General features: G+C 38.5%; 1 protein-coding gene across 3 annotated transcripts in view; it reads left to right on the top strand.

Annotated features, from left to right (window-relative positions):
• Window positions 1-18,431, top strand: part of DNAJC1 (DnaJ heat shock protein family (Hsp40) member C1) — a 225,603-nt gene that overhangs the window by 104,896 nt on the left and 102,276 nt on the right. For all 3 annotated transcript variants that reach the window (XR_009211268.1, XM_032168837.2, XM_032168758.2), the window contains exon 7: window positions 1,042-1,132. Coding sequence is in view for 2 of the 3 variants with exons in the window: in XM_032168837.2 (XP_032024728.1) it covers window positions 1,042-1,132 (91 nt within the window). In the remaining variant the exon portion in view is untranslated. The remainder of the gene's footprint in view (window positions 1-1,041; window positions 1,133-18,431) is intronic.

Raw genomic sequence — 18,431 nt, 5'->3', positions numbered from 1 at the left:
AAGAGAATATAACATGGTACAAGCAGTTATAGACATGTTTAAATATAGAAGTAGTATACAAGGGAGAATTACACTGCCAGAGAAGGTCAGAAAAACTTGCAAAAGAGATGGGGCTTGAATGGGTTTTCAAGGATTAGTAAGAGTTCATCAGAATAATGCCAGGGAAGTACAATATTGTAGCCAGAGGTCCAAGCAATTGCACAGACATGGAAGCACAGTGTGGGCTGGCAGCTGTTAATACAAGTGGTATTCCTATAGACTATCTGAGGTTTGAGCCAAGGAGTGTGGTAAAAGATCTGTTTTGCTTATTTTCATTGTCAGGGTCTCATATGCCTAGAGCATCAACTTGTTTATTTTTATGTATGTCATTATTTAAGACCTAGGTTTTTTTTTTTTGGTACACCACTAAAGCCTTACCTGTGTGCCACTCATTAAGACTTCAGTCACTGTATCTTGACACCTAAGTGTATGTATGCAGTATGTGTCCTCAGTCCTCAATCCTCAAGACTTCATGGTAATGGTTTTTATACTCGTCTCTAAGGGTGGTAGAAGGAGGAGTGGCAACTTTCACTTTTATATACATGCTCATATAAGTTTTCTAATCAGATTTGAAAATAATTTTGAATATCTATTGTAGTTAAAGGGCTAATATGAAAATAGCAGTAATACTTTGTTAGTCACAGTAATATAATTTACTGTGCCAAGTCAGTTCAGCAAATGAGTTTTTCTGCTCTCTGTACATGCAACAGTATATTATGAAAATAGCATACAATGGAAGAAAACAGGAAGAGGATACCTCCTTTCCATATCTGAGAGAAAAAATAGTTTAAAGTTATACTCATAAAATTTCTCGTTGTAACTGGCTCTCCAGGAGAGAAAAATCATAGAGAAATGTTTAATTTCTGCTCATCATAAAATTTGAAAACAAAAAGAAAGCCTACTTATAAAATGAATATAATGCTTTAAAATTAAGTTATATGGAAAATATTATTGAAGCACACTGATTTTTATGTTAATTTATGTATAACTTTTTTTTTTAAGGATGCTGGGCAGTTTTATGCCAAATATAAAGAAACAAGATTGAAGGAAAAGGAAGATGCACTGACTAGAACTGAACTTGAAACCCTTCAAAGTGAGTTTTAAATATTAGTGTTTTAACAATGTCATATAAAATTAATTATTTAAATGTGAATTATCTTTTAAATTCAGCAGTAATTAAATTTTCTGGTTTTCTTTTTTTTTTCCCACTGCCTAGTGGTGTCACTTGTACTTAATATATTTGACATGGAACATACTACATTATAGCATTACTTTACCACCCAGAGTTTGATATCAGAAGGAAGGATAAAATCAGCTTGAGTCATGTAACTCCTCAAATCTAGGGGCATCTAAAGTCTGCAAAGCCCTAAAATACTTCAGTACTGTAATTACAGTTGATATTTAGTGCTAGTTTAACCAGTTAATCACCCAACTTGCTGTGTAACAGCTGTAGTTAGGAAACCTGAAAATACCAATGATTTTTGTTTTGAAAGTCTTTGTTTCATTTGCAATATTGTTATATAGTATGAACAACTTTGTATAAATTATCAGTATGTTGAAAAGAAATCTTCCATTGAACACAAAGACAGTTCTTGCTGATTTTAGGAAAAGTTGAACATATTATTTAAAAAGGTGTTTTCTCAGCCCCAGTCCTTTTGTCTATTTTTGCCCTATCTACATCTTGGCTCCCACACATGTATACTGTGTCTCTTTGCATTTCTTTATTTTTATTCCAAGCACTTAATACTACTTTAATTTATATATTAGTTTTGTTTACCATCTGATTTCCAACTCTCCACCCCTAGTAGAATGCAAGCTCCGTGAGGGTAAGGACTTTATCTGTTTTGTTCACTGTTATGTCCCAGGTTCTAGGGATTTGGGTATGGTCATTTTAGGGGGTCATTTTTCAGTCTATCACAATCCTTCAGGTGTCTGGACAGCTTTAGAACAGAGACTATTCATCTTTGTGTCTGTAGCATCAAACAGGGTCCTGGCACATAATAAATGTTCAGTAAATGGATGGATGTATGAATTCATGTAATGCCATGAATATTAATGAGCATCCGCTGAGCACCTAGCCATGTAAAACACCATCTCAAGAAGCACATAATTTAATTCAAAAAGTTTCAATACTTACAAATACAAAATAATATTCAGATCAACTATATAATTGTTTAAAGTCTGTTAAGAAGAAGGAGTAAGAATGATAGAGGATTATTACATGCCAAGGTTGACATATATGTTAAGAAGTAGGAGTGTGCAAATGAAACTCTTGTCATTTTTATATAATTGTTATTTTAGGAAAAATTGGTACATAACAATTTCTAAGCCTTTTCCGACTAATCACAAGGAGAAGAAAAATTACATTTGTAAGAAAAGAGAAGAATATCGGCCAGGCATAGTGGCTTACGCCTGTAATCCCAGCTCTGTTGGAGGCCGAGGCTGGTGGATCACCTAAGGTCAGGAGACCAGCCTGGCCAACATAAAAACTCCGTCTCTACTAAAAATACAAAAATTAGCCAGGCATGGTGGCGGACACCTGTAATCCCATCTACTCGGGAGGCTGAGGCAGGAGAATCACTTGAACCCAGGAGGTGGGGGTTGCAGTGAGCCAAGATCACGCCATTGCACTCCAGCCTGGGTGACAAGAGTGAAACTCTGTCTCAAAAAAAAGAAAAAAGAAAAATATAAAATTAATCCAAAATTTACCTGTAGAGGCAACGTGAATACACTACATTTCATTGCTCTCATGGACACAGCTTATCGTTTCTATGTAATTTTTTGTTAAAAAAAAAAAAAACAATTGTTATAATTTTGGTAGATGTATTAGAATTATTTAATAGTAACAAGACTAAGTATATACACTACCCCTTTTGAAATTAGGTTTAACATGAAGTGTTTATCACTATACAAAAGCTCCTTTTGGAGTTAACTGTTTTTCCAAAATTGTTCAATGACTTTTGTTCTGCTTAAGAGTTTGATATAATTCTCAAACAGATTTAATAGTCTCCTCTTGGCCGGGCACAGTGGCTCACACCTGTAATCCCAGCATTTTGGGAGGCCAAGACAGGCGGATCACCAGAGGTCAGGAGTTCGAGACCCACCTGGACAACATGGTGAAACCCCATCTCTACTAAAAATACAAAAATTAGCTGGGCGTGGTGGTGGGCGCCTATAATCCCCACTACTCGGGAGGCTGAGGCAGGAGAATCACCTGAACCGGGGAGGCAGACATTGCAGTGAGTTGAGATCATGCCACTGAACTCCAGCCTGGGTGACAGAGCAAGACTCCGTCTGAAAAAAAAGTCTCTTTTAATTTTGTCATTGTCTGATTATGTAAAAATCACAAACTAAAAAATATATAAATATCTGTAAGTGAAAATGTGTAACAGTCTTGTAAAACGTTTGAAAATTCATCACTAGCTTATCAGTTATTGAAACTCAGAATGGAATAAGTAAATACCAGAAAGCATATTAAAAACAATCCTCATACTATGCTCTGAATAATAAGATTGTTATCTTGCGTGCTTCTTTTATCAGTGTTATATTTAGAAAAGGCGATGGTATCAACATTAAGAATGTTAAAGAACAGTCATATTTACTATTAAGAATGTCAGACTGTCATGTATTTTTTAATGTAGTCTCTAATGGTTAGATGCAAAGAATATTTTATTAATTAATTTTGTTAACTTCATTATAGTATTCTGCATTGTATACTTTAGAATTAATACATAAAGGCCCCAAATCCCCCAGTGTGCATTTCATTTGCCCCATCCTTCTTAATTTTAAAGACCATCATCAGAATATCAAGTTCATAATAACATTTCCATCTACTTAATTGAGTAAATTCATCTCATGTAGATTAGCAATAGCTGTTTTATGCTGCCTGTTTTTCATGACCTAATTGCTAATCTGCCCTCATCTGCTTTACTGCTTAGATTGTACAGTATTCTCTGAGGGCTGCACTAGAACTACTTTGAGTAGGGTGTGATAGTCTTATTAAAATGGCATTTTAGATACGGGGGGGCAGTGAAAAGTGTGATTTCTTAAAAATAAATATCCTTCTGAGAAGTCTTCCTGTAAAAAAGTTATTGATATATGTTTGGGAAATTTGGGGCACTTTTTATTATAAACTTTTAATCAATTTTGTGGTTTAGGTTTAAATAAGTTGAATACTTATAAATATTAGACTTTTGAGGGTTAATGATTTTTTACACACTCTCTAATTATATATTTTATTCTAAATTAATAAAAGAGAATTCTATGTACTAAAACAGCCCATATCATGCATGAGAAAAAGACATGTTTGACTTACTTTATAAAGAAATTGTAAAGCTCACAATTTGAATAGACAAGGAAAGGAAAGGATAGAAGTAAACTTGATTATTTCCTTGACCCGTTTCTTTCTACCTTGTATGATTTTAAAACAAAACCAAAATTAAATAATCAAAACTCTTCTGCCAAGTACTTCGTTTAAATATGGAGAAATAGTTCCCAACATTAGTTATGTTTTTCTTCTTGTTTTGTGGTCCTTGTTGCATGCCCCAGAAAGGGACTGAAGTAGGGGTGCCTCAGGGACACCCTGTAAGATGAAACACTTAGTGAGAAAGTGGGGAACAGAATGTGACTTTTCAGTGTAGCAGGATGAGAAAATTTAGTCACCTTCCTTAAGACTAAAGGAAGAGTGATTTTCTAGAAAACTCAGGTTCATGAAGAAAGTAGTTGATTCAGGGGTTGGTAGGGAAGAACTAAAAATAGATTGAGAAAGAGCAGCCGCAGTTTAGGTTAGATCACTTTGCCTGTGGTAACATAGGGTGCTCACGGATGGGAGCATACTCTCTGAGATAACTTATGCAAAGGCATATAACCGATCACTAGCTCCAGCATATCTGAAAACATGACCTAACAGAATCTCTGTACCTTATGCCATTTTATATTATAAAACCTAAAATCTAATAGGAGCCCTCATTCCAAAACAGTTTATATATAGGCAGATAATATCTAAAGAATATAGTATTTTATCCTAGGTACTTTCACCTAGGATACAGTATAATATCCTAGGATATTTGAACACCAATGGAAGTGTGAAATTTTAAAATCATACAACTCAAATATAAATTTACAATTCCCTTAATATTTCAAATCATAATGCTGTGTATGTACAAATAAAATGCAATCTTAATTTCCCCATGGCAATGATTCAGAAAATTTTTATCCAATTGAATATATGTTTATGGCTATAGATTAATTAGTCAAACTTCTTTATCTTTTTTTTTTTTTGCTTTTTTTTTTTTGAGATGGAGTCTCGCTCTGCCACCCAGGCTGAAGTGCAGTGGCGCAATCTTGGCTCACTGCAACCTCCGCCTCCCAGGTTCAAGTGATTCTTCTGTCTCAGCCTCCCGAGTAGCTAGGATTACAGGTGTGCGCCACCATGACTGGCTAATTTTTGTATTTTTAGTAGAAACGGGGTTTCACCATGTTGTCCAGGCTGGTCTCGAACTCCTGACCTCAGGTGATCCACCCGTCTCGGCCTCTCAAAGTGCTGGGATTACAGGTGTGAGCCACTGCACCCGGCCTATTGAAGAAAATTTCTGAAAGTAAATTTGGTGTAGCCTAAGTGTACTGTGTTTACAAAGTCTACCATATTACACAGTAATGTCCGAGGCCTTCACATTCACTCACCAATCACTCACTCACACCCACAGCAACTTCCAGTCCTGGAAAGTTTCCAGCTCTGATCTCTTTCTGAGACGGAGCTCCTAGGCAGAGGGGTGGCCGCCATCATTGCGGTTCAGTAGACAGCTTTGAGTTCCAGCCTGCCAGCTTTGGAGAATCCAAATAGTCTGGACTAGGCAGGGTCCCCCCGCAATGCAGGATACCTGTTCTACCAAAAGGCAGCCAGACTGCTTGTTCAAGTAGGTCCCTGATCCCATTCCCGTCCCGAACAGATCAGAGCTCTGTTCGTAGAACTCTGGCTGGAGTGGCTGAAGCCCCCACAGGGAGGTCCAGCCCAGTGAGGACGGATGAATTGGGATCCTGCTTAAAGAAGCAGTCTTGCAAGTCTTGGCAAGGCAGCTGTGCTGCGTTGTGGGGGATCCTTCCTCATTTGGACCGTTTGTATACTCCAAAGCCAGCAGGTTGGAATGGCACCTGCCCCTTGCCCCAGGTCTTGTCTCAGGTAGACTCCAGCCTGTTGCTGTTGGCCAGCTGGAATTCTGAGCCTCAGTGGGTCTTAACTCGTGAGGTGCCATAGAAGTGGGGCCTGCAGAACGATGCTGCTTGTCTCCCTGGATTCAGCCCCTTTCCTAGGGATATGTACAGATGGATCGCCTGCCTTGCCACGGATCCCAGGGCTGGAGTATGTAAAACTCTCAGCCTCTGTGTGTGCCTCAGTGGCTGCTCTGCCAAGACTCCACATAGCTCTGTGTATTGTACCCAAGGACCTGGTGGCATGGGCTCTTGAGGGGATCTCTTGATTCATGGATTGCAAAGATATGTGAGAGAAGTGTGGTTTCCCAGGCATGGTTGCACAGTCACTCACTGCTTCCTTTGGCTGGGGTTGGGGGTTCCTTTAGCTTCGGGCCACTCCCTGGAGGGCCATCACCCCACCCTGCTTTTCTTGATTTTCCATGGTCAAGTAGTTTGCCTAGTCAGTCCCAATGTGAGAACCTGGATATTTCAGTTGAAGGTGCTGAATTCACTCACCCCTTTTGTTCCTCTCTCTGAGTGTTGTAGATTGCAGCTGCTTTTAATCAGCCATCTTCTTTTTTTTTTTTTTTTTTTTTTTTTTTTTTAGTAAGTAGAAGGAATACTCTCTAAAGTAATGTTAGGAAGTATAGTATAATCTGGCCTGGCCAACATGGCAAAACCTCATCATGTACTAAATATACATGTACTAAAAAATACAAAAAATATCTGGCCGTGGTGGCACATGTCTATAATCCTTGCTACTTGGGAGGCTGAGGCACAAGAATTGCTTGAACCCGGGAGGTGGAGGTTGCAGTGAGCCAAGATTGCGCCATTGTACTCCAGCCTGGGCAACAAGAGCAAGACTCTGACTGGGAAAAAAAAAAGTATAGTATAGTAAATACATAACCTAATAACATGCTTATTTATTATAATCAAGTGTTATGTACTGTGCACAATTGAATGTGCTATATTTTTATATAACTGGCAGTGCAGTGGGTTTATACCAGCATCACTACAACACATGAGTAATGCATTGCGCCATGACTTTACAGTGGCTCCATTATAATCTTATGGGGCCACCATCATATATGTGGACCATTGTTGACTAAAATATCATAATGTGGTACATGATTATATATCAGTTTGGAGAGGATTGATGTATTTACCATTGAGTATTCCAAATCTATGAATATAGTATGTTTCTTCATTAATTATCTATATCTTCATTGATTTATTTCTTCAGTCTTTTGTAGTTGTTAGCAAATAAAATCCTGTGTGTGTTAGGTTTATGCCTGCTTCTCTTTATTTTGAGTGGTTATAAATGGTGTTGGATTTTAATTTCAGTTTCCACATGTTCACTGTGTGTAAGAAATTCAATTGATTTTTGAATGCAGATATTTATTTTGCTAACTTGCTGAATTTATGTATTAGTGCTAAGATTTTTTTAATGTAGATTCCTTGGATTTTCTCTGTAGACAGCTATGTCATCTGACCATGGGGACAGATTTACTTCTTCCTTTACAATCTATGCATTTTATTTCGTTTTCCTGCCTTATAGTGCTAGCTAGAATTTTGGTACTATGTACAACAAAGCGTGGTGGGAGTGGGCATCCTTGCCTTGTTCCAAACCTTAGGGGGAAAGCATTTAGTATTACACTGTTAAGTAGGACGTAAGCTGTAGGTGTTTTGTAGATGCTTTACATCAGTGGTCCCCGATCTTTTTGTAACCAGGGAACGATTTTGTGGAAGACAGTTTTTCCATGCACCTGGTGGCAGTGGGCGATGGTTTTGTGATGAAACTGTAGTTAGATTCTTATAAGGATTGTGCAACTTAGATCTTTGAGAATCTAATGCCACTGCTGATCTGACAGGAAGCAGAGCGCAGGCAGTAATGCTTGCCCTCCCACCACTCACCTCCTGCTACGCTTTCTGGTTCTTAAGAGGCCATGGACTGCTATCAGTCCATGGCCCAGGGGTTGAGGACCCCTGCTGTACATGAAGTTAATGAAGTCCCCTCTATTCCTAGTTTTCTGAGCATTTTTTAAAATCATGACGGGGTGTTGAATTTTGTGAAATGTTTTTTTCCCGTATCAATAATAGTGATTATGTGATATTTCTTTTTTGGTGTATTAATACGATAGATTACATTAATGGATTTTGAATATTGAACCAGCTATGCGTACTTGGAATAAACACCACGTGGACATGGTGTATAATTCTTATTGCTGAATTCTATTTGGTACTATTTTGTTAAAGAGTTTTACATCTATATTCATGAGAGATAATGGTCTGTAATTGTCATTGTCCATTTGTGCTGCTATAACAGAATACCTGGGAAATAACCTGAGACTGACTAATTTATAATGAACAGAAATTTAATTCTTACTCTTCTTGAAGCTGGGGAATCCAAGATCAGGGCCTCAGTAGGTTTGGTGTCTGGCAAAGGTTTCTGTCTGCTTCCAAGATGGCACGTTGTTGCTATATCCTCCGGAGGGCACAAACACATGTCCTCACAAGGAACAGAAGGGGAAGAGGGGCTGAATACTGTGTAAAGTCTCTTTTGTAAGAGTCTTAATTTTTTTCAAGAGGGAAGAGCCCTCATGACCTCATCACCTCCCAGTGGCCTTTTCCTCTTAATACTATTGCATTGGAGGTTGCTTCCACATAAATTTTAGAAGGACTCAAACATTCAAACCATAGCATTTCACTTCTGACCCCCCACTTCCAAAATTTATATCCTTCTCACATACAAAACATATTAATTACATACCAATAGCTCCCAAAGCCTTAACTCATTCTAGCATCAACTTTAAAGTTTAAGGTCTATAGTCTTATCTAAATATAATCTAAATCAGATATGGGTGAGACTCAAAGTGTAGAATTCATTCTGAGGCCAATTCCCCTCTACCTGTGAACCTGTGAAATCAAACAATTTATATGCTTCCAGATTATAATGATGGGACAGGCATAAAATTGATATTCTCATGCAAAGAGGGAGAAATAGGAAAGAATAAAGGGGTAACAGTCCCCAAGTGAGCTGAAAACCCAATATGGCAAACACCATTAATTTTTGAGGCCTGAGAATAATCAACTTTGACTTCATGTTTCATCTTCCAGACACACGAGAGTAGAGGTTGGGTCCCCAAGGCTCTGGGCAACCCCAGCACTATAATTTTGCTGGTCACAGCCCACAGAGCAGCTATCACAGGCTGGAGTCTCATGCCTGCAAGCTCTCCCAGGCTAGAGTTGCATGCTGGTGGCTCTGCAGTTCTAAGGTCTTAGTGGTGGCACCACTTCTATTGCTCCACTGGGCATCTCCCTAGCTGGGGCTGTCTCTGGCAGCCCCACCTTTGTGGCATTTCTTTGCCTGGGTCCCAAGGCTCTATGAGGCATCCATTGAAATCTAGGTAGACATGTCTCCACAACTCACGCACTCTGTGCACCTGCAGAGTTAGCACCACATGGATGCTGCCAAGGTTTACTGCTTGTGCCCCCTGAAGTGGTGGCCTGAAGTGGTTGCCTGCATGAGCTGTACCTGAGGTGGCTGAGGAACATTGTGTCTGAATGTGTGGGAAAGAAACAAGACATCCTGAGCAACAAGCCCCATGGTTTCACAAGTGTTTTGGGCCCCTTTTTTGAAACTGTTCTGCCCTCAAGGACCTGGTGCTCTGAACCTGCTATGAGAAGGGCAGCACAGATAATCTCCAAAATGCCTTTGCAGTCATTCTTCCATTGTCTTGATGAATAGCATCTGTCTTCCTTCTATTCATATTAAATCTCCTTATCAAATGTTTGCTTGGCCACACCCTTGGCATTCTCCCTCAAGCATACTTTAAAACCTGACCAGGCTGAGAATTTTTTAAATCTTTAACTTCTGCTTTCCTTTTAATTATAAATTTTATATTTAATTTGTTTCTCTCTTCTTGCATTTTACTATAAGTAGTCAAGAGAAGCCATGAAGCATCCTGAACAATTTACTTAGAGATGTCATCCACAAAATACCCTAGCCCATTGCTCTGAAGTTCTGCCTTCCACAAAGTAATAGGACACAACACACAATTCAGCCAAGTTCATTGCTACTTTGCATCAAGGGTGGCCCTTCTTCCAGTTTCCAATAAACTGCTCCTCGTTTCCAACTAACGCCTTATCAGAATGGCCTTTACTGTCCATATTTCTACCAGCATTCTGATCGCAACTACTTAGATCATCTCTAAGATGACTGAGGGTTTCTCTACGGCTGTCCTCTTCAGAGCTCTCACTGGAAGCATGCTTAATGCTTTAGCATGCACTTCAAAGCTGTTCTGGCTTCTATCCATTACCCAATTTCAAAGCCACTTCTACATTTTCAGGTATTTGTTATAGTAGCACCATCAGTTCTCAGTGCTACTTTCTATTTTAGTTTTTTTTGTACTGCTATACAAAATAACTGAGACTGGGTAATTTATGATCAATAGAAATTTATTTCTCACAGTTCTAGAGTCTGAGAGGTCCAAGATCAAGGTACCAGCAAGTTTAGTATCTGATGAGGCCCTGGTCTCTGTTTCCAAGATGGCACCTTGTTGCTGCATCCTCTAGGGGTGATGAATGCTGTGTCCTCACATGGCAGAAAAGATAGAAGAAAGGGGACAGAATGCTGTGTGAAGCCTCTTCTATAAGGGCTTTAATCCTATTTATGAGGGAGGAGCCCTCATGACATAATCACTTTCCAAAGGCTCCACCTCTATGGAGACTGTTTCTATATGAATTTTGGAGGGGACACAAACGTTCAAACCATAGCATTAGCTTTCTCGTCTTGCATTGTCTTTGTATTACCGTGGTATTGGTAATACCAGCTTCATATAATGAAATAGGAAGTTTTCTCTCCTCTTCTATTTTCTTTTTCTTTTGAAAAACAGAGCTTTGCTTTTGTTGCCCAGGCTGGAGTGCAATCGTGCAATCTTGGCTCACTGCAACCTACACCTCCCAGGTTCAAGTGATTCTCTTGCTTTAGCCTCCCAAGTAGCTGGGATTACAGGTGCCCACCACCATACCTGGCTAATTTTTGTATTTTTAGTAGAGATGAGGTTTCACCATGTTGGCCAGGCTGGTCTCGAACTCGTGACCTGAAGTGATCTGCTTGCCTTGGCCTCCCTAAGTGTTGGGATTACAGGCTTGAGCCATCGTGCCCAGCCTTCCTCTTCTATTTTCTGAAAGGGAATGTCTAACACTGGTATTAATTCTTGAAATGTTTGGCAGAATTCTCCAGTGAGATCATGTGAGCCTGAATAGTTCTTTCTTTGGAGTATTAAAATAACAAATTAAATTGGATTTATAGTTATAGAGCTATTTAAATATCTATTTCATGTTTCATTTATCTGTTTCATGAGTGAATTGTGATAGTTTGTGTTTTTTGAGCAATTGGTCTTTTTCATCTAAGTTGTCAAATACATGTATCTAGAGTTGTTCCTAATATTTGCTTTTTATCCTTTTGATGTCTACATGCCCTGTAGTGATTTCTCCTTTTTAATATAGGTAGCTTTTGTCTTCTGTTTCCTTTGTCAGATTTGCCAGATGTTGATCTTTTCAAAGGATCAGTTCTTTGTTTAATTGATTTTCTTTATGGTTTTTGTTTTCAATTTCATTGATTTCTGCTCTTATTTTTATTACTTCTTTCATTCTGCTTGCTTTTGGATTGTTTTGGTCTTCTTTTTATAGTTTCTTGATGTGGAAGTTTAGATTATTAATTTGAGGCTTTTTTTCTTTTCTAATGTCAGCACTTAAGGCTATACATTTCCCTCTCAGCACTGCTTTGGCTATGTCTCACATCTTTTGATTTTTTTTTTTTTTTTTTTTTCAGAGTCTCACTCTGTGGCCCAGGCTGAAGTGCAGTAGTGTGATCTCGGCTCACTGCAACCTCTGCCCCCCCGGTTCAAGCAATTCTCTCACCTCAGCCTCCTGAGTAGCTGAGATTACAGCACCTGCCACCATGCCCAGCTAATTTTTTTGTTTTTAGTAGAGATAAGGTTTAACTATGTTGGCCCAGGCTGGTTTTGAACTCCTGACCTCAAGTGATCCACCCACCTTGGCCTTCCAAAGTGCTCGAATTACAGGTGTGAGCCACCGCACTTGGCCACATATTTTGATACGTTTTTATTTGACTCAGTTCAATATTTTTTTCTTGAGATTTCCTCTTTGATCCATTGATTATTTAAAAGCATATTGCTTAGTTTCCAAATGTTCAGAGACCTTTTTGTTATATTTCTATTAAACATTAGTAGTTTGATTCCCTTTTCATTAGGAAGCATACTCTGTATGAGTTAAATTCCTTTAAGTTTGTTCAGGTCTGTTTTATGGCCCAAGATATGATCCATCTTGGCACATATTCCATGAACATTTGAAAAGAATGTGTATTCTGCTGTGGTGAATTGGAGTGTTCTATAAATGTCAGTTACATCCAGTTGGCTGACGGCATTGTTGAGTTGTATATCATTGCTTATTTATATATTTAGTTATGCTATTAATTATTGAGAGGGGGTATTGGACTTTTTGACTGTAATTATAAATTTGTCTTCAGTTCTGTCAGTTTTTGTTTCACATGTTTTGCAGCTCTGTTGTTTGGTGCACACACATTTAGGATTGCTATGCCATCTTGGTGGATCTTTTTATCATTATATAATGTCTGTCTTCATTCCTGGTCATTTGTTTTTGCCTTATAGTCTACTTTACCTTACCTGATACTAATATAACTACTACTGCTTTCTTTTGATTAATGTTTGTATGGTATATCTTTCCAATCCTTTTACTTTCGAACTACCCATATTGTTATATTTGAAATGAGTTCGTTATAGATAGCATATATATGTATATATGTAAAAAAGATGAAAAGCCATGTGTGTATATGTTTGTGTTTTGTGTATTAAATAGTTTGTATATTTAAACTGTTTACATTTAATATAGTGATTGATGTGTTAGGGCTTAAGTCTGCCATTTTATTTTTATTTTCTATTATTTCTCATTATCATTTCTCTTTTTTCCCTATTACAGATAGCATTTCTCTGTTATAAATAGCATATATATGTAAAAAAGATGAAAGACCGTGTGTGTGTGTTAAATAGACAATTTGTGTATTTAAACCATTTACATTTAATATAGTGATTGATATGTTAGGGCTTAAGTCTGCTATTGTATTTTTTATTTTCTATTTTTTCTCTCTCATTATCATTTCTCTGTTTTCTTCTTTCTGCCTTCCTGTGGCTCAACATTTTTTAGAATGCCACTTGAATTTATTTATAGTGTTTTTTTAATATATTTCTTTTTATCACTTTTTAGTGGGTATAATAAGTATAATATTATATATACATAACATCACAGTCTACTGGTGTCAGATTTTTGCTATTTCAAGTGACATATGAAAACCTTACCGCCCCTTAAATCCCTTTACCTTCTTTATTTATAGTATCATTGTCTTGAGTATTTTCTGTATAACACTGAAGGTTATAATTTTGATTTAGTGGTCAGACATAATTAGAAAACTCAAGAGCAGGAGGAAAGTCTATTGTGTTTACTCATATTTTTACTCTTTTGTCCTTTCTTCTTTCCTTGTTGTCCAATATATTTTCTTTTATGATTCATTTTCTGTTTATAGAGCTTCCTTCAGCCATTATTGCAGGATAGGTCCACTGGTGATGAATTATTTTAGTTTTCCTTCATCTCAGGATGTTTTGGTTTCCCCTTCATGCCGGTAAGATACTGTCACAGGATACTGACTTCAGGTATAACAGTTATTTTCTTTCAGCATTTGAAAAATGCTGTGCCACTTCCTTCTGGCCTCTGTGGTTTGGGGTGAGAAATACACTGTCATTTGAATTGTATTTCTACTACAGATAAGGTCTTGTTTCTCTGTTGCTGCTTTTAAGTTGCTGTTCAGAGTCCCAAAACTTCCCAGGGCTGTGTTCTTTTTTTGTTCTTTTTTTTTTTTTGGTCTACTTTGTTTTTCAGATTGGGCAATTTATGTTTTTCTATCCTCAAGTTCACTGGTTGTTTTCTCTGTTTGCTTCATTCTGCTGTTGAGCCCATCCAGTAAGTTTTTAACTTCAGTTAGTGTACACACCAATTCTGACATTTCCATTTGGTTCTTCTATATGTCTTCTATTTTTTTGCTGAAACTTTATTTGTTTTAAGAGTGTTCATTATTGCTTGTCATATCATTATTACATGGCTGCTTTAATAGCACAGTCAAGTAATTTTTTATTTATTTGTTTTTTTGAGATGGAGTCTCACTCTGTTGCTCAGGCTGGAATGCAATGGTACCGTCTTGGCTCACTGCAACCTCCACCTCCTGGGTTCAAGTGGTTCTCCTGCCTCAGCCTCCTGAGTAGCTGGGATTACAGGCATGTGCCACCACACCCGCCTAATTTTGTATTTTTAGTAGAGACAGGGTTTCATCGTGTTGGCCAGGCTGGACTCGAACTCCTGACCTCAGGTGATCCGCCCACCTCGGCCTCCCAAAGGACTGGGATTACAGGTGTGAGCCACCACGCCCAGCCAGGTAATTTAAATATCTCTTTTTTCTTGTTGGCATCTGTTACCTTTTCTCATTCAAATTGAGGTATTCTTGGTTCTTGGTGTGACAACTGATTTTTTATTTAAATTTGGACATTTAGGGGTATTATGAAACTTTGGACCTTATTTAATTCTTCTGTTTTACCTGGTCTTCTCTGGCAATACTCTAGCCATGGAAGGGGTAGTGCTGCCTGTTACTGCTAGTTAGAATTGAAGTCCAGTTTTCCTATGTGGTCTGTTTGACAGATGAGGAACGGAGTGTTTGTGGATTCTCAGGTGGGTATGGATATTCCTGCTTGCCTCTAGGCCTCCACTGAAAACCGCTGCCTGGGAGGAGGAGCAGGAATACCTGCTTACTGCACCACACTTGGCCTCCACTGACATTATGTGGGGATGGCTTTGCTACCAGTGGGCAGTTGTGAAAGCCCTGATTCTTCACTAGGCTCCCTTTTTTTTGAGGGGGGGTGGGGGAGGGGATGGAGTCTCACTATTTTGTCCAGGCTGGAGTGCAGTGGCGCAATCTTGGCTCACTGCAACCTCTGCCTCGCAGGTTCAAGCGATTCTCCTGCCTCAGCCCCCCCAGTAGCTGGGATTACAGGCACACAGCACCACACCCAGCTAATTTTCATATTTTTAGTAGAGACAGGGTTTCACCATGTTGGCCAGGCTGGTCTTGAACTCCTGACCTCAGGTCATCCACCCCCCTCAGCCTCCCAAAGTGCTTAGATTACAGGTGTGAGCCACCACACCAGCCCACTAGACTTCCTCTGTAACCACACCTCAGAGACACCTATTACTTCTGAGTGGTTATGGAGGTTCAGGCTACCCATATCATCTCCACTGACTTTATTAGCAGGAGAAGGATCCACCTTATCTTTTAGCCTTCTCTCTCATATCACCCTGGTGGGGAGGTTGGGTGCCTCATTACAGGCTGGCAATGGCAGAAGCCTAAGTTTCCCATTAGTCTTTGCTCTCATGCTGGGTGGTGGGATGGGGGTGACACTACTTTCTGTCTTGTTTGCCTGAATTAGAGTGGTTATTGTCTAAAAGCTTTATCTTTTAGACAAAAGATAAATGCCTATGCTGTCTCTTTTTTGATCCTTTAGCTAGAGAGAGCAGGCTTTTGTTTTTGTTTTGCCTGTATGTGTGTGTCTGTGCCTGTTAGTGTTTCTGGGTTGCTAGTTTCTGCAGCACCAAGTCTGAGATATATAAGAAACACAAAGAAAACTCATAGAACTGACCACTCTGGGTATTCTTGAGTCCTACAGTACCTAGCTGGTCAGCCTTCTCTCTAACTTTCAAATTCTTCTTGTGTTTGTTTTATTTATAATGGTTAATATAAGATACGAGTAAACAACTTGTTTACTCTTTTATCTTTTTTATAATTCTTAGTGAGAGGAATGTGGAAAGGTTCTCCATTTTTTCTGAAATGGAAGTTTTATGTTAATTTCTCATATGGTTGGGATCTGTGCTCCCACCCAAATCTCATGTTGAAATATAATCACCAGTATTGGAGGTGGGGTCTGGTGGGAGGTGATTGGATCATGGGGGCAGTGTCTCATGAATGGTTTAGCAAATCCCCTTCGTTCTCTTCTTGAGACAGTGAGTTCTCATGAGATCTGCTTGTTTAAAAGCGTGTAGCACCTCCTCCCTCTCTCTCTCTTGTTTCTGCCCCTGCCATGTAAGACACCTGTTCTCCCTTTGCCTTCTGCCGTGATTGAAAGCTTCCTGAGGCCTCCCCAGAGGCAGAAGCATTCGCACTTCCTGTACAGCCTGCAGAGCTGTGAGCCACTTAAACCTCTTTTCTTTGTAAGTTACCCAGTCTCAGTTATTTATAGCAATGTGAGAATGAACTAATACATTTTGAAAAAAGATTTTTTTAAGGCTTATTTATTTATGTATTTTTTAAACTTTTAGGTTCAGGGGAACATGTGAACCTAAAAGTTTAAAAAAATACATAAATAAGCTTTAAGAAAGCTTACATAGGTAAACTCATGTCACAGGGACTTGTACAGATTATTTCATCACCCACATATTAAGTCCAGTACCCAATAGTTATCATTTCTACTCCTCTCCCTCCTCCCACCCTCCAACCTCAAGTAGACCCCAGTGTCTTTTGTTTCCTTCTTTGTGCTCATAAGTTCTCATAATTTAGCTCTCACTTGTAAGTGAAAACATATGGTATTTGGTTTTCTATTCTTGCTTTAGTTTGCTAAGGATAACAGCCTCCAGCTCCATCCATGTTCCTGGAAAAGACATGATCTCACTCTTTTTTATGGCTGCATAGTATTCCATGGTGTATATGTACCACATTGTATGGCTGCATAGTATCCCATGGTGTATATGTACCATATTTTCTTTATCAAATTGGTCATTGATGGGCATTCAGGTTGATTCCATGTCTTTGCTGTTGTGAATAGTGCTGCATTGAACATTTGTGTGCACGTGCCTTTATGGTAGAATGATTTACACTTCTCTGAGTATATACTCGGTAATGGTATTGCTAGGTTAAATAGTAGTTCTGCTTTTAGTTCTTTGAGGAATCACCATACTGTCTTCCATAATGGTTGAACTGATTTTCACTCCCACCAACAGTGTAGAGGTGTTCTCTTTTCTCCACAATCTTGGCATCATCTGTTATTTTTTGACCTTTTAGTAATAGTCATTCTGACTGGGTAGAGATGGTATCTCATTGTGGTTTTGATTTGCATTTCTCTAATAATCAGTGATATGGAGCTTTTTTCATATGCTTGTTGGCTGCGTGGATGTCTTCTTTTGAAAAGTGTCTGTTTATGTCATTTGCCCACTTTTTAATGGGGTTGTTTGTTTTTCTCTTATACATTTATTGAAGTTCCTTATAGATCGTGGATATTAGACCTTTGTCATATGCAGAGTTTTCAAAAATTTTCTCCTATTCTGTAGGCTGTCTGTTTACTCTGTTGATAGTTTCTTTATGCTGTGCAGAAGCTCTTAAGTTTAAGTTTAAATCTCAGTTGTCAATTTTTGCTTTTGTTTCAATTGCTTTTGGTGTCTTTGTAATGAAATCTTTGCCCATTCCTACATCCAGGATGCTATTGCCTATGTTGTCTTCCACAGTTTTTATAGTTTTGGGTTTTATGTTTAAATCTTTACTCCATCTTTAGTTGATTTTTGTGTATGGTGTAAAGAAGGAGTCCAGCTTCAATCTTCTGCATATGGCTAGCCAGTTATCCCAGCACCACTTAATGAATAGGGAGTCCTTTCCTTATTGCTTGTTTTTATCAGCTTTGTCGAAGGTCAGATGGTTATAGATGTGCAGCCTTATTTCTGGGCTCTGTTCTGCTCCGTTGGTCTATGTGCCTGTTTTTGTACCAGTACCATGCTGTTTTGGTTATGTAGCCCTGTAGTATAGTTTGAAGTAAGGTAGCGTGATGCCTCCAGTTTTGTTCTTTTTGCTTAGGATTGCCTTGGCTATTCAGGCTCTTATTCATTTCGTATGAATTTTAAAATAGTTTTGTCTAGTTCTGTGAAGAATGTCATTGTTAATTTGATAGGAATAGCATTGAATCTGTAAATTACTTTGAGCAATATGACCATTTAAATGATACTGATTCTTCCTATCCATGAGCATGGGATGTTTTTCCACTTGTTTGTGTCTTCTCTGATTTCTTTATTTGAGTTTT

The sequence above is a fragment of the Hylobates moloch genome, unplaced genomic scaffold (genome assembly GCF_009828535.3).
Source record: "Hylobates moloch isolate HMO894 unplaced genomic scaffold, HMol_V3 SCAFFOLD_2, whole genome shotgun sequence".
In the NCBI taxonomy this organism is placed as follows: Eukaryota; Metazoa; Chordata; class Mammalia; order Primates; family Hylobatidae; genus Hylobates; species Hylobates moloch.
The sequence above is the reverse complement of the archived record's forward strand: the minus strand, read 5'-3'. Positions and strand labels throughout refer to the sequence as shown.